Source organism: Sander lucioperca, chromosome 5 (genome assembly GCF_008315115.2).
Source record: "Sander lucioperca isolate FBNREF2018 chromosome 5, SLUC_FBN_1.2, whole genome shotgun sequence".
NCBI classification, from domain to species: Eukaryota; Metazoa; Chordata; class Actinopteri; order Perciformes; family Percidae; genus Sander; species Sander lucioperca.
The window spans coordinates 4,674,480-4,688,272 of record NC_050177.1 but is presented as its reverse complement, the minus strand read 5'-3'; the positions used below and the strand labels follow the sequence as shown (position 1 = coordinate 4,688,272).

The following is a 13,793-nucleotide window of genomic DNA, read 5'->3' as shown; positions in this document are numbered from 1 at the left end:
TTTAATGCTACAAAGCGATCACCCCCCGTTAGCATCCCATTGACTGCCATTCATTTTGATGTCACTTTGACAGAGAATAAGTTTACATCTGAAGCGTTTAAAGACTCTATTTGTCCATTGTTTATTTCTAAAGAAACACGACAATGTATAAAAGGCTCCAGTACCTTGTACCTCACGTTATGGCTCCGTAGCAGACGTTTTTGTAAAAATAGGCTAACGATTGGGTCATAACCACGAGACTTACTGTCGCATAGTAGAGGAATTACCGTATAGTACAGGAGAAGCGCGCAGGCAGTTTCGTCTCACATTAGCTGTTTAAGTTGAATTACTAATGTTAACTATCATTTTAGTGATCAATAATTAGCCTGTGCCTATGTTATCTCCTTACATATACCTACGCTCTCCGTCTCTGCAAGATTGGGAATGATTGAGATTTCTCTTGGCACAGCTACCAGAAGACTTACAACTTTCAGACACGTTGCTCACGGCACATTTACGTCGTCTCTCTCAGTTGGAGGCTGCGCAGTAACGCTCAGTGCTCACCGGAAAAGTGCTTCTAACGGCCTTCACTGGTCTCCGTCCAGAGCAACGGGATCTGTTGGTCCACTCTTACTGTCTATGGTGCACCCTCATTTAGAAGTCTCCCAGCTAATCCTGCCTTGTAACTGACCGAAGTTGTAGAAACAGCCTTTCTTTTACGGTCTATGGAGCTAGCTAGCTGACATGATCTACATCTGAGCTACTGCGCATGTGCAAGTGCAATCAAAGATAGTACAGAAGAAGAAGAAGAAGAAAAGAGGTCTCACTCTGTAGCTAAAACAGAGACCAGGTGAAAAGAGGAGCTGCAGCAGTGAGAGAGAGCGGTGCAGTACAACAAAAATATGGTGTTTTTTTGAAAATTAAACCATGTAAACCTATTCTGGTACAACCTTAAAATACAATTATGAACCTGAAAATGAGTATAATATGGCTGCTTTAAGGTACATCATCTACACATACAGGAACAAATAGAATAATACATCAATACTGTCAAGAATTTATTTTCCCCTTTCCTCAGCTGACAAAGTTCTGAAGGGGTAAAAACAATGCCTAAATGACAGGTGGAACAGTAAGAACTATTGAATCATTCAATTTATAGTGGGATCTCATGACATGAGAAATCATCAAAACAGTTAATTTTAGTTCAGTTCATAATAAAGAGTTCAGCACTGATAAAACTGCATTGGCATGAGGAATAGTTCGCTGAATGGGACAGATGTAAACTTGACAGGAAAATTGTTAAAGGTTAAAAGTACACCCTCAAAGTTAACATAGAATAATACGTTATAGGTTTAATACGACTTTGCAAAGCCAAGTTCATGTAATTGACTTTCCTGAAACCATTCAAGTGAAAAGTCTATTAAAATCAACGGGACTTAGGAATATGCTGTGTATGCCAAGGCTAACCAGTTGCTTATTTTTTACATTTGTCATGAACATCCAAGAGACCATAAGGACATTTGCTACATGTATTCATGTAAATAGCCTAATGCAAACAAACAATCTTTCATTTTCAGAGATTAGTTTCTCCACTCATTTTCACATTTCAAAAATACATACATACATAATTAATGTTGCAAATTATCCTAATGGTCTCTTGTATGTTCAGGGAAAATCTAAAAAATAAGCAACTGGTGAGGCTTAGCATACACATACAAAGAATCAGGATCAGAAGACCCCACTTTAAAATGCATAACTTAATCAGTATTTGGAGTAGAGCTATAGGAGTTTGCAAAGACTGATTCTGACTTTTTCAAATTACTGTGAAAATCTATGACATGAATTAGGAGGTTCCAGGTGAGTTGGTATGGAATGACCCTAGGGGTAGGCTACACTGCTGGATGACAGAAAACCATAGAAGTCAAATATATTTGTTTCTAAGGAACACCACCTGTTTGTACAGAAAATAAACTGAAATGTATGAGAAGAAAACATCTTCCATGCTTAAAATGGGGTCAGTCAGTAACATTTTGCAGTTCTTTGTCCTTGACAGGTAAAAATCTTACCTTTGTAATATAGCCATCTATTCCCCCAAAGATAACAAAGTTGTACCTAAGTTAAAATAAATCAGACAAGTAGTAAGTCCAAAACACACTACATAACATCTCCAACAGCCTATGTCTTACAATACAATATCTCTGGGAATGTAAGCAGAATAAAATCAGTTCATGGCACTCTAATTCAATGATGTTCACTGTGATCTATTACTCTGGTTGATGTGATACAATATACACAATGCCAGATACACAACTAGAAACAAAAACAAACTAAACAGATACAGATAGTGTGCAGACATACCTGATGAGCTTGTGATTGGTGTCAATGTGCACCATGTACTTCGGGTAAGGAACCGTGTACGTCCTCCTCACCACACATCTCAGACGAGTCATCCTGGAAAGCACACCTACACTGTCCACGCGATGCATGGATGCATACACTCTGTCCCATTGCACTCTGTGTCCCTGTGCAAGTAGAGCACCTTTGACTACTCTGCACCCAGTATCTGGCATTGTGCTCTTAATTCCTGTGATCAATGAGTCCAATTCATCATCACTGCAGCCACTGTATGAGGCAGATATAAATAGATTATTTTCAGCCACCTGCCTAAAAAGCGTAGCTCTCGACACACCAAGGAGTCTAGCGATGCATTTTGATGGCAGCCCAAGTTCTAGAAGATGTGTGAGGGTCTCTACTGACGTCGTCAATCGTGGACGCCCACGAAAGCCCTTCTGCAAATCCAGTGTTATAAATGTCTGCTCATTCTCCATCTCCTGTTGGATAACAGTACTTAAATTTGTAAGTGCAGACAGTAGTTCTTCTCCTACATTCACTGCGTCATCCAGAGCACTTAATAAAACTAAATTCTGATGGCAAACAAAATGTAACCCTTCCATGTCGAGAGGCTGCCTCTCCAAGATGTGTAGCAGTCGGTCATGCAATCTCTGAAGGATTTCACGCTTCAGTGATTCCTAAGGGATAGAGAGAAATAGATATTTCATTTTATTCACTTGCTGTCTGTAAACTTTTTCTTAACTTTCCCCTTAAATGCAAAATCAGAAGCTGTGAATTGGAGGCCAACTTCAGCTTCGTCTTATTAAGTTATTTATAATTATTATAATTATTATTATAATTATTATTATAATTATTATTATTATTATTATTATTATTATTATTATTATTATTATTATTAAATTGGGGCCGAGGACAGCTCCCGGGCCAATAACTGCACAATAGCCCGAGCTGCTACCTCGGCTTGGGGCGACAGACCCTGTCAAACAGTCACTTAATTCACAAGAATTTCAACTTTAAGATACTAGCCTGACCCTATAAGCATGCAGACACCTCGCTAGCTCAGCTCGCTAGCTTATGTTGATAGTTGCACAATTAAATCGGTTAACATTAACAATTAAACAACATCTCATAACAAGGAGATTACTAGCTAAACACGTTAAGTTATACTTACCGCTCCCCTGTCGTTGCCAGAAGCCATGTTGAGGTTTCAACCAACTGACTGAACTCCACCGCGCTAGCGCGCGCCTGCACCACATACATAGCACTGTGTGCACGCGTTCATGTGATTGGCTTATAAGTAAACAATCCCCCACGTGGGGTGCGTTCTTGTGATTGGCTAAAACAAGGGAGATATCTGATTGGTTGCAGATCATTCCCTGTTTAAAAAAAGGCATTTGTGTGTCGAGCCAAGTCAGGCCAGTCTCAAAATTCACACAAAAATGCAATGAAGTTCACAGACCGCAAGCAGTTTGTAAATCAAGATATATTTGTGTGTGCATCAGAAATACATTTCTGAATCTTGTCCTGTGCATTTCTGAATCTTGTGTGCATTTATAAATTTTGTTTGCATTTCTGAATTGTGTGTGCATTTATGAATTTTGTGTGCATTTACGAATTTTGTATGCATTTGTGAATCTTCTGTGCTTTTTAAATTTTGTGTGTATTTGTGAATTTTGTGCGCATTTGTGTATCCTGTGTGTGTATTTATGAATCATGTGTGTGCATGTATGAATCCTGTGTGTGCATATGTGAATGTAGTGTGTGCATTTATCTTTATTGAGACTCTTCTAGCTCCATAATTATGGTCTCGTTGATTTTAAAGCTCCCATATTATGCTCATTTTCAGGTTCATAATTGTATTTTAAGGTTGTACCAGAATAGGTTTACATGGTTTAATTTTCAAAAAACTTGTACTGCACCGCTCTCTCTCACTGCTGCAGATCCTCTTTTCAGCTGGTCTCTGTTAGCTAGCTACAGAGTGAGACCTCTTTTCTTCTTCTTCTTCTGTACTATCTTTCATTGCACTCGCACATGCGCAGTAGCTCAGATGTAGATCATGTCAGCTAGCTAGCTCCAAAGAAAGGCTGTTTCTACAACTTCAATCAGTTACAAGGCAGGATTAGCTGGGTGACATCTAAATGAGGGCGCACATGTAAGTAGTTCTTTTGTAGATTATGGTGAACTTGTGTGTGTTGTAGCAGTGCTTTGCTATTGAGAACGAGGTAGCATGCTAGAGGTAGCATGCTAGCATTAGCATGCTAACGCTACGAGCTAATGATTGCGGTTAGCCAGCTCGTTTCGGCTTGTGACGTCACAAGCCGTGCCGATTTTGAACAGCTCACCCGGAGACTGAAGGCAGGACACATTCAGAAACCGTATCTCACTCAGCATGGATGGATTTTTTTCAAAGTTTCTATGTGTGCGGAAGCACCAGAGACACACAAGAACACCCCAAATCCCAGAAAAAGTATTTTTTTCATAATATGGGCACTTTAAAATCGACAATAAAGCAGGGGGTGTTTTAGGGCGTGGCTATGATGTGATTGCCAGTGAAAGTGTGTAACGTAACGTAGAGTGTAAGCAGCGTTGCCAACTCTCAGCTAGCTCCTCCTTCACTTCTCCCTCGTCTAAAAGCGTCACATCTGCAACCAGGATGGCTGCGCTCGTAACGGCAAACTCGACAACTCATAGCAGATCTCCACAAACCAATAGGTGTCGTCACACATGCTCTGTCCATTAATATTAACAGTCTATGCTACTACTACTACTAGCTGTCATTTGACACTGCATTTCCATGTGTCATGTTCGCCCCCATAGTTTAATAAACAACAGAGTCATAGAGAAGGAAATCATTTCGAACTACACTGCTCCTCCGCACCCTGCACTGGCAGCTTTAATCGGATTCAAATGACTGGTACTTGCCAACTGTGCTGCGAATGGCTCAGGCTAGTGATGTCCAAGTGAAGGTTCATGAACCATTAGTTGTATTTGTTGACCCCACTAGATGGCGCTCTTGGCTTAAAGAAAAAGGCTCAAGGATGGTAATTCAGTGTGTTTTCAACCCTTTGTTGAATAGAAAGCACCATAGATAGATAGACAGATAGATAGATACTTTATTGATCCCCAAGGGGAAATTCAAGAGTGGTTCAACATGCCCTCGTTCATTTCCCTTCAGCTCTTGATATTACATAACAGCATACATCGCACATAAATCAAGCTTAAGGGTTAGGGAAAGATCATGGGTAAGGTTTAAAAATGTACGTTTAACTGCATGAGAGACAAGAACGGGATAGTTAGGGTTAGGAAAAGATCGTGGGTGGGTGTAAATAACACGGGGGACAACAATGGGACACAAACTCCGGTTTCCTGTGTTGTTTGACCCATCCACCAACCCAACCCCTTACGCGGAATTTACGCGGTCTTTCATGTTACTCAATACTGTTGTCGCTCTTCCTACTACGTCATCTTACAGTGCGACAGTGGTCGATCCGCTGCTATGCCTGTGCGTTCCATACAGACGCTAAAGGGCGATATGTGCGTCAATATCTGACCATTGCAACAGTCCATGAAATGACATTAAAAGCTTCAGAAAAAGCTAGCAACTTGTGTTACAATTTCATCAATATGAATAAAAACGTTGTTGTCCCATGTTTCTGTTGATTTCATGTTGTTCAGCAGTAAAAACATTAGTTAAACTGATTGAAAACAGCTTTATTTCATTTTTTTTAGACAAACATTGATTTCTGGACCAGAGTAGAGGATGGACACCTTTCACAAACATCTTTTATTGTCATTATTTGAATATACAAATATAAAATTATACTTTCCACATCTGGGATGTGAGAGACTCCCATCCACTTAGTTTTATTTTATTTATTTTTACAACAGGGCTTGAGCAAGCCATACAAGAAGACCTGAAAGATGTTTTCAGACCGTCAGTCCATTCAGTCAGCTCTCATGGTAAGAAGTTTGTTAACTCTAACAAAAATGGGCAAGTGGTAGTAATGGGCAAGGCAATCAGATATCTCCAGATAAAGGAAAAGCTTTTACTGCTACATGCTGAGACACTAATTACTGCATCACTTCTAAAAACATGAAACCTTCAAGTTGGTGTAGAGTTGTGCCACTGTTGGTAACACTTTGAAGAAAATTATTATTGCACCTTATATTTTTGTTTCAGCATCATTCCATTTGTTTCATTGGAAAAGTTTAGCTGTGAGTGTTGGCTATACAAGAAGCTATACATACACACGCGTAAACCTTCCAATATCAAGAGTATCTCCAGCTACCAGCAGGCATGAGCTGTGTTTCAGTGACAAGATGTGCGCTTGACCTAGCACTTAGCTACAAACTTCAAGTTTAAATGGATACAGCAGTTCACTCACAATACATATTCTAAACCTACATGTTGTGTTTTCTATTATTTTCTAGTCAACAATTATCCAATGATGATAGCAAGATGTATAACATTCATTAGCTGTAAACTGCTGTCAATATTAAAGTACAGCAAAAACAGAGCCATGCTACCTTAAAAAAGCGAGATCAAGTCAAAACAATCTGAAGCAATGAAGGTGTACTGCATAAGATGTGGAACTGGATTAGCTACTTGAAAGGGCCAACAGCTCATACTTTAATAACACTTTATTTTCAAAGTGTGTTAAGGCAGGTACAGAATCAGACAGTTTGTAGTCTCACACTGCGAGACCTGTGTCACTGTGTCAGCACTGGAGTATGGTCTGGCTGCACAACTTAAAACTCTGCTATAGGGAAAAAAACACTCTGGCTTGTTTGTATTTCTTCAAACAAATCACAATCTTCCTGGGCGGTGCTAAGCCCCAGATGCAGCAATGTTGCCCCTTGCAAATTGGATCAGCCAGACAGTATATATATATATATATATATATATATATATATATATATATATATATATATATATATATATATATATATATATATATATATGTGACACCTGATGTGATGATCTGTCTATGACCTTTGGGTCTGAATATACATTAAAACTTTATACTTTATGAGTGGAAGATTTGCTAACATAATTTAAACAGCACGATAAACTGTCACCATTGTCAATAAGGGTACATGACTGCACTCCAGGGAAGGACAGGCCCTCCACTCACCCTCCACTCACCATGTTCAACAACACAGTGGCCCTCATTTATGAAACGTGAGTACGACCTAAAACAGGTGTAGGAGCGCTCCATCGGATTGATTAAAGGCAGATGGCCCTGTCTTGCATCAGCGGGGGTAACCCTACTATACACGCCAGAAAAAGTCTGCAACATTGTTTTAGCCTGTGGGGTTCTGCAAAACATCGCGCAGGAAAACAGGGTGCCATAAATGTAGTGATGGAGCCAGATGACCCAATGCCCAGAGACCAGTGTCTAGCACAGCCCCAACTGGGGACTTTACGAAGGAGACAGGATATTATTCCTCGCTTTTAAAAGGTATAGTTGTTATGTTTGGCAATGATATTCAATACAGTAAACATGACGATGCACAACATTTTTATTTATTCTTCAGGTTTTCGATTCTCTTTTAAAGTGTTGTTAATCGCTGCAAGTGAACAATTTATTTTCTGCCATTGACCAATTGACCAAAAGTAAATATTGGCCTGTATATGTCCTCAGACCTGGACCCTTGTCAATCATGAAAAATTTCGGGCAGATACAACAACGTACACTCAAGTTACAACAATTTCATTGTTCATCGCTCACAACACTCAAAATGGCCGCCATGCCACCCCCACACCGTTTGATGAAAAGTTTTTCTTTTAATAACTTTTCATCTTTAAGGTGTTGATATGGTACAGACCAAATTTGTCCATCGGATTAAATCTCTAGGAGGAGTTCGTTAAAGTATAGCACCTTGACTTTTTGGCCTACTTCCTGTTGCCACTAGGGAGCGCTATGACTTTGAGTCAATTTTGTCGGGTAAATGTCCTCAGAGTTAGAGCCTTATGAATCTTGAAAAGTTTCGAGGCAACTGGACAATGTACACTCGAGTTACACCCACTTCCTATTTCAATGGTGAACCGCACAAAATGGCTGCCCCGGCCCCGGCCACGCCATATGATGAAAAGTTTTTCTTTTAACAGCTTTTCATCTTTAAGGTCTTAAGATGGTACAGACCAAATTTGAAGTTGATCGGATGAAATCTCTAGGAGGATTTCGTTAAAGTACGACACATGGAAATGGCCAAAATCGCACTAATTTTGAACTTTCAATTCAAAATGGCGGACTTCCTGTTGGGTTTTGGGTATGGCTCCAATGGCGTTTCTTGTACGTCTTGACATGCTACATATGTAGACCAAGTTTTGTGAGTCTACGTTAAACGTACTGCAGGGGCTCAATTATTTTAACTTTGTAGGGGGCGCTAGCGAGCCATTTTTGTGCGCCTATTCCCGAATCCCTTAAAATACGTAAATTCTCACCAGACTTGATGCGACTGCCAACTTTGGTGAGTTTCTGAATATGTTAAGCCCCTCAAAAAGGCAATTCATTTGCCGGGAAAAAGAATAATAATTAAAGCTGCAAGCAGCGATGGACGGGCCCTTGCTCCTCTGCGCGCGTCGGGGTCACCGGCGGTCGCCGCTCCTTGCGACCGTGCATTTGCGCGGCACTCAGACACCGCAAATCGTCACCAATGAAAAGGGAACTCCCTGCTGCGTTCAATGATACCTCACACAAGACTCTACCTTAGATGGGTCAGCATTTATGAAAGGGGGCGTGGCTTGAACATAGGGGGCGGGCCAAACCGTCACCAATGAAGAAGCAACTCTCTGCTGAGTTCAATGACACCTCACACAAGACTCTTCCTTAAATGGGTCACCAGTTATAAAAAGGGGCGTGGCTAAATGATAGGGGCCGGGTTAACCCATCACCAATTAAAAAGGAAGTCTCTGCTGAGTTCAATGATACCTCACACAAGGGTCTACCTTAATCGGTTCAAATGTTATGAAAGGGGGCGTGCCTTAAGCATAGGGGCGGGCCAAAACATCACCAATGAAGAAGGAACTCTCTGCTGAGTTCATTGATACCTCACACAATGGTCAACCTTAAATCGTTCAAATGTTATGAAAGAGGGCGTGGCTTAAGCATAGGGGGCGGGCCAAACCATCACCAATGAAGAAGGAACTCTCTGCTGATTTCATTGATACCCCACACAATGGTCAACCTTAAATCGTTCAAATGTTATTAAAGGGGGCGTGGCTTAAGCAGAGGGGGCGGGCCAAACATCACCAATGAAGAAGTAACTCTCTGCTGAGTTCAATGACACCTCACACAAGACCCTACCTTAAACGGTTCAAATGTTATGAAAGGGGGCGTGGCTTAAGCATAGGGGGCGGGCCAAACGATCAACAATGAAGAAGGAACTCTCTGCTGAGTTCAATGACACCTCACACAAGACTCTACCTTAAACGGTACAAATGTTATGAAAGGGGGCGTGGCCTGAGTAAGTGGGCGTGGTTATATTATAGGGGCCGGCTCATTATCACATGTAGACCACACATTCTAAGTTTCATGTAAATCGGATGATGTTTGTCATTATAAGGCGCATTTCCTGTTGCCAGCGGGGGGCGCTATGACCAAAAGTCAAATATGGCCTGTAGGTGTCCTCAGGCCTGGACCCTTGTCAATCGTGAGAATTTTCGGGCAGATACGACAACGTACACTCAAGTTACAACAATTTATTTGTTCATCGCTCAACACTCAAAATGGCCGCCACGCCACGCCCACACCGTCAGACGAAAAGTTTTTCTTTTAATAACTTTTCATCTTTAAGGTGTTGCGATGATAGAGACCAAGTTTGAAGTACATCGGATGAAATCTCTAGGAGGAGTTCGTTAAAGTATAGCACCTTGACTTTTAGGCCTACTTCCTGTTGCCACTAGGGGGCGCTATGACTTTAAGTAAATATCGGCCTTTATTTGTCCTCAGGGTTGGACTCTTATGAATCCTGAAAAGTTTCGAGCCAATCGGACAATGTACACTCGAGTTACACCCACTTCCTGTTTCGGCGGCGAAACGCACAAAATGGCCGCCCCGCCACGGCCATGCCCTATGACGAAAAGTTTTTCTTTTAACAACTTTTCATCTTTAACTTCTTAAGATGGCACAGACCGAATTTGAAGTTGATTGGATGAAATCTCTAGGAGGAGTTCGTTAAAGTACGACATGTGGAAATGGCCAAAATCGCACTAATTTCGAACTTTGAAATCAAAATGGCGGACTTCCTGTTGGGCTTAGGGTATGGCTTCAATGACGTTTTTTGTACATCTTGACATGATACATATGTGTACCAAGTTTCGTGAGTCTACGTTAAACGCACTGCAGGGGCTCAATTCTTTTAACATTGTAGGGGGCGCTAGCGAGCCATTTTTTGGCTTTAATAAATAATTAACAGACTTGATGCGACCGCCAAATTTGGTGAGTTTTTGAATATGTTAAGCCCCTCAAAAAGCCAATTCATTTGCCGGGAAAAAGAATAATAATAATTCCTTCAGTTCCAATAGGGCCTTCGCCGCTGTCGGCGCTCGGGCTCTAATAATAATAATAATTCCTTCAGTTTCAATAGGGCCTTCGCCGCTGTCGGCGCTCGGGCCCTAATAATTCCTTCAGTTTCAATAGGGCCTTCGCCGCTGTCGGCGCTCGGGCTCTAATAATAATAATAATTCCTTCAGTTTCAATAGGGCCTTCGCCGCTGTCGGCGCTCGGGCCCTAATAATAATTCCTTCAGTTTCAATAGGGCCTTCGCCGCTGTCGGCGCTCGGGCCCTAATAATAATAATTCCTTCAGTTTCAATAGGGCCTTCGCCACTGTCGGCGCTCGGGCCCTAATAATAATTCCTTCAGTTTCAATAGGGCCTTCGCCGCTGTCGGCGCTCGGGCCCTAATAATAATAATTCCTTCAGTTTCAATAGGGCCTTCGCCGCTGTCGGCGCTCGGGCCCTAATAATAATAATTCCTTCAGTTTCAATAGGGCCTTCGCCGCTGTCGGCGCTCGGGCCCTAATAATAATAATTCCTTCAGTTTCAATAGGGCCTTCGCCGCTGTCGGCGCTCGGGCCCTAATAATAATAATTCATTCAGTTTCAATAGGGCCTTCGCCGCTGTCGGCGCTCGGGCCCTAATAATAATTCCTTCAGTTTCAATTGGGGCCTTCGCAGTTGTCGGCGCTCCGGCCCTAATAAAAGACACTGCATAAACATGCTACTGTGTGTTTATTTAAACATATGTACACCTACATGTAGGCCTAAGAGATTGCAATATAAGTCTGTATATTACTAGGACTATGGCATACGTATGTCAAGGATGCATAAATTAAATAAACTTCAGCTGGAGTCAGATTTACTATGGCAACACTTGACCGCATCAGTGATCTCTCCATTCCGCATTCTTTCTACAGCCTTTTATACCAGTTTTCAGGCTGTCAAATAGTACACACGTAAGTGCAATTGAATCTGAGATATCAGGGTTTCAATTTCCACATCTGAAAAGTGCCGCTTCTTAGCTGGATTACGTCTCGCCATGTCGTAAATTGTAGGGGCGAGGCCTCAAAACCAAGAATATATTGGGCCGTGATATTTAAATTACAATTGTTTCCAGCCGCTGCCTTTATCAATGTACGACCATTCTTACGTTCTGATTGGTGTGATATGAACATTTCATGAATCACATGTGAAGCCTGTCGTAAGATGATTTCTGCGTTCATATCTGGTTTCATATCTGGCGCTGGTTTCTACATTAGGTTGATAAATGAGGGCCAGTGAGTGTATTGATCTAAAGGTAAAGCATGGCACCAATGTGTGCATTAAAGTATGATTCCTTAAATGCTACTCAGAACTCTGTTAGGTGCTTCTGTCCTATGAATTCTGTTGCATTAGCAACTTCACAATCAGGAGCAGGGTTAAGTGCTAAAGCAGTGAAAAGTAAAGTAAAGCTACACTTTGAGCTTTTGATTTCACAGCTTATTTTGTCTTAGAATTTCAGGCAACTAAAGGATGCTGTAGTACAGGATGAACAGGATGAAGTTCTGATTTCTACTCTGTTTAGTCTCTCACAATGCTGGCAGCTTAGTTTGACTAGTGTAAAAGTGACAACAAATGCCTTAAAACGAGGTATGTTTACATTCAAGTGTAATTGCCCTCCAGCAGCCATAATATTTATGAGAACAAAAGAAAAAGTATGTGATTTTATTACAAACCAACACATTCAGAGGAAGGAGGTCAGTGTAGGTGGTTGGGTCAAACAAACGTGGGACTTTAATTCAGCAGACCACAGGGAGAACATGCAAACTTCACACAAAAAGGTTCCAGCTGGCCAGCAGCCTCGAACCCAGAATCTTCTGGCTGTGAGGAGACAGTGCTAACCACTACTGTGCTGCTTTCTGAGACACATGTGTAATTTGTAATTTTTTTGCCTGTATAAATACAATTAATTTGACCACCCTAACTGTCAGTGTGTGTCCCCCGAAAGGCATTATTTGCTAATGCAAACTGGCAAACTAGTGGCATATGAAGATAGACCAGTTATCTTGGCACTGCTGTCCATGACAGACAGGTATTGCAAGTTTCTAAGACTATGTAAGCAGACTATCTAAGTATTTTAGTCAATTTAGAGATTGGCAATCTAACATTGATTAAAGTGTGAGCTGTTTCCATTCAAGAATAAATAAATACAAACATTTAAGGTGTTGAGTTCAAATCTAAATGTACAAGTACTGAACAAGTAAATAAAACAGTATTTAAAAAGTAGTACCATGAGCCACTGGGATATTTCAAGAGTGCAAATACTAAAATATAAAGTTCAGATTATTTATATTTATAATAGTAATAGTAATACTTTATTATTGTTATTACTGTTATTACCATTGATATGTTGTAACTATATAAAATAGGTCATTTGTTTCATCAGTGTAATAAAATCCCTCCTGCTCTTTGATTTTGTCCAATCCAAATCAAAGTGTTTTGCATATCTAGCATTCGCATTTAAGGTAGTATGGCAAACCCCCTTTTTATAACATTCAAGGGTGGGGGTCCAATTAATGCCTTGTTTACAAGAGAACATCTTACAGCCAATCTTCCTTCAAATGTTTTCAATGAGAGCTTTGGTTCGCTGAAACCATGTGAGAGCAGCACAGAACAGAAATTCAACAGAAAAATAGAAATACAAGTCAGCTTTTTTTCCTAGATGGAAAAATGTGAAAGTTATATCCTTACTGGTCCTACATCATCTAATGAGTACAAGCTAATAGTATCTATTGCGACTACAGAATATCTATCACTAATAGAGAAAGAGTGAGAGGAGAGACAGAGGGAGTGACAGTTTTAAAGGTTAACACATCTGTGTATAGACCACTACACTGGGATCAACGACAGCGCTCCTACATCAGGTCATTGGATTTCTTTTGAATACATTACTGAAATACATAAATGATCAACTGAAGG

The 13,793-nt window shown here is 40.8% G+C and overlaps 1 protein-coding gene and 1 pseudogene across 1 annotated transcript; one reads left to right on the top strand and one right to left on the bottom strand.

Annotated features, from left to right (window-relative positions):
* The window catches only part of LOC118495060, a 1,111,612-nt pseudogene that overhangs the window by 523,619 nt on the left and 574,200 nt on the right, over window positions 1-13,793 (top strand).
* On the bottom strand, window positions 1,775-3,586 carry LOC116059042. The gene is made up of 3 exons (XM_031312037.2): window positions 3,503-3,586; window positions 2,338-3,008; window positions 1,775-2,091 (listed from the first exon to the last, which is right to left on the bottom strand). Exons 1-3 carry the CDS (start codon window positions 3,527-3,529, stop codon window positions 1,995-1,997), a joined length of 795 nt encoding a protein of 264 aa, XP_031167897.2. The 5' UTR covers window positions 3,530-3,586; the 3' UTR covers window positions 1,775-1,994.